This window comes from Marmota flaviventris, chromosome 6, assembly GCF_047511675.1.
Source record: "Marmota flaviventris isolate mMarFla1 chromosome 6, mMarFla1.hap1, whole genome shotgun sequence".
NCBI classification, from domain to species: domain Eukaryota; kingdom Metazoa; phylum Chordata; class Mammalia; order Rodentia; family Sciuridae; genus Marmota; species Marmota flaviventris.
The window spans coordinates 124,910,350-124,912,319 of NC_092503.1; the positions used below are offsets into that span (position 1 = coordinate 124,910,350).

The 1,970-nt window shown below is 46.3% G+C and overlaps 1 protein-coding gene across 1 annotated transcript; it reads right to left on the bottom strand.

The window, feature by feature from the left end:
- Nucleotides 1–939, bottom strand: Or2h2 (olfactory receptor family 2 subfamily H member 2). The gene has a single exon (XM_027922132.3). It carries the CDS (start codon nt 937–939, stop codon nt 1–3), a length of 939 nt encoding a protein of 312 aa, XP_027777933.2.
- Nucleotides 940–1,970: the final 1,031 nt, after the last annotated feature.

The following is a 1,970-nucleotide window of genomic DNA, read 5'->3' on the forward strand; positions in this document are numbered from 1 at the left end:
TCAGTTTTGTCTGGGCTCCACTTCCTTCCCCAGCAACCTCCTGAATGCCCTCTTTACCTCCTTGTTCCTCAGAGTGTATATGAGTGGGTTAAGTGAAGGAGTACCCACTGCATAGAAGAGGCCAAAGAACTTGCCCCTCTTTTGGGCATAGGGATTTTTGGGCTGGAGGTAGACAGCAATGACTGAGCTGTAGAAGAGGGTAACCACAATGAGGTGGGAGGAGCAGGTCCCAAAAGCTTTCCTCCTGCCCCTTGCAGAGTTAATCCTCAACACTGCCCGGGTAATGGCACCATAAGAGATAAGGATGAGGCTGAGTGGCACAACCAAAATGAAGACACTGGCTACAGCCATCTGGATCTCATTGTAGGTGGTGTCCCCACAGGAGAGCTGAATTAAAGCTGGGACCTCACACACAAAATCATCCACCTGATGGTGGGGACAGAAGGGTAGGTGGAGGGTGGCTGGTGTCTGGATTACTGACTCCACCAATCCGATGATCCAGGCAACAGCTGCCAGCTGCAGGCACAGGCGGGGGTGGATGATGGTGGCGTAGTGGAGGGGCTGGCAGACAGCCACATAGCGATCAAAGGCCATCACTGTCAGGAGGATGCATTCAGTGGTCCCCAGGGACAGGAAGATGAACAGCTGGATGAAGCAGCCCAGGAAGCTGATGGTCTTCTTGGGGCCCCAGAGGTTGACCAGCATCTGGGGGACACAACTTGTGGTGAAGCAGAGGTCCAAGAAGGAGAGGTTGGAGAGGAAGAAGTACATTGGAGAGTGGAGCCTGGGGTCCAGCACTGACAGCAGGATGATGAGTGTGTTGCCCACCAGGGTGAGGAGGTAGGAAGTTAAGACAACCACAAAGAGAATCTTTTCTAGCCCTGGGTGTTCAGAGAAGCCCAGAAGGAGGAATCCCACTGGGGAGCTTTGGTTGAGCATGGCCTGTTCCTGTTCAGAGCTAGAGGGATGAGTGTGTCAGATTAGTGTGTTCCAGCTTGTTTTGTAAAAACACTCTGGATGCTCACTCCTGGTCAAACGTCTAGTGGGAATGGAATGTGGTGGACAGTGGTCAGAGACCTCGCGCTGGTGCTTCTGACTTGAGTGAGGGCAAAGGAGGCTGATGTCAAATGTGGATCCGTTAACTCATTCTTTCAGCAGAGGTTTATTGGGTGCTTATGTTCTGAGTGCTTTTCTAACTGTTGTTCTTAATTTATTTGTTGGAATAAATAGCAAATAAATATATTTTGAATGAATGTTCTCTCTCTCTATATATATATATATTATTTCTGTCAGCTTGATTATTTCCTTATTGGTTGGATGAATTTTGTAGAACTTCATATTCTATTTTATACTTCATTTGCAAGGGAGCTTATCTGAGAGAGAATGCATTATCTATGGGAGAGATTTTCTTTCATTTTAAGAGATCCACACTCATAGCAGGATCAATTCAGTTGCCCGGGCCTCTTTAGCAACCTAAGTCACTCAGCTGACTGATTAGGAAAATTGCTTAGTTCCAAGGGAAGTTTACCAGCGGGAGGTGAGAATGGCCCCATACATATTAAAAATACTGAGTTCACAGCATTATGAACAAGAATAACTTTTTTTTTTTTTTGTGCTGAGAATTGAACCCAGGGATACTTTACCCACTGAGCTACATCCCCAGCCTTTTAAAATTTCTTATTTTGAGACAGATTCTTGCTAAATTGCTTAGGTGAATTTGCGATCAGTCACCTGAATTGCTGGGATGACTGGTATGCAGTACTGTGCTTGGTCTTAAAAATAACGAAGTCAATCTGTGTGATGCCCACCACCCAGGTTAAGGAACTGAACAAACATTTCAGAGTCTTTGAAGCTCTTATGTACTCCTCCCTGACTTCTTAATTTTCCACTTCCAGCACAGAACTACCTTTTGAATGTGTTCCTTTGTTTGCTGAGACAGGGTCTTGCTACGTTGTCCAGGTTGGGCTTGA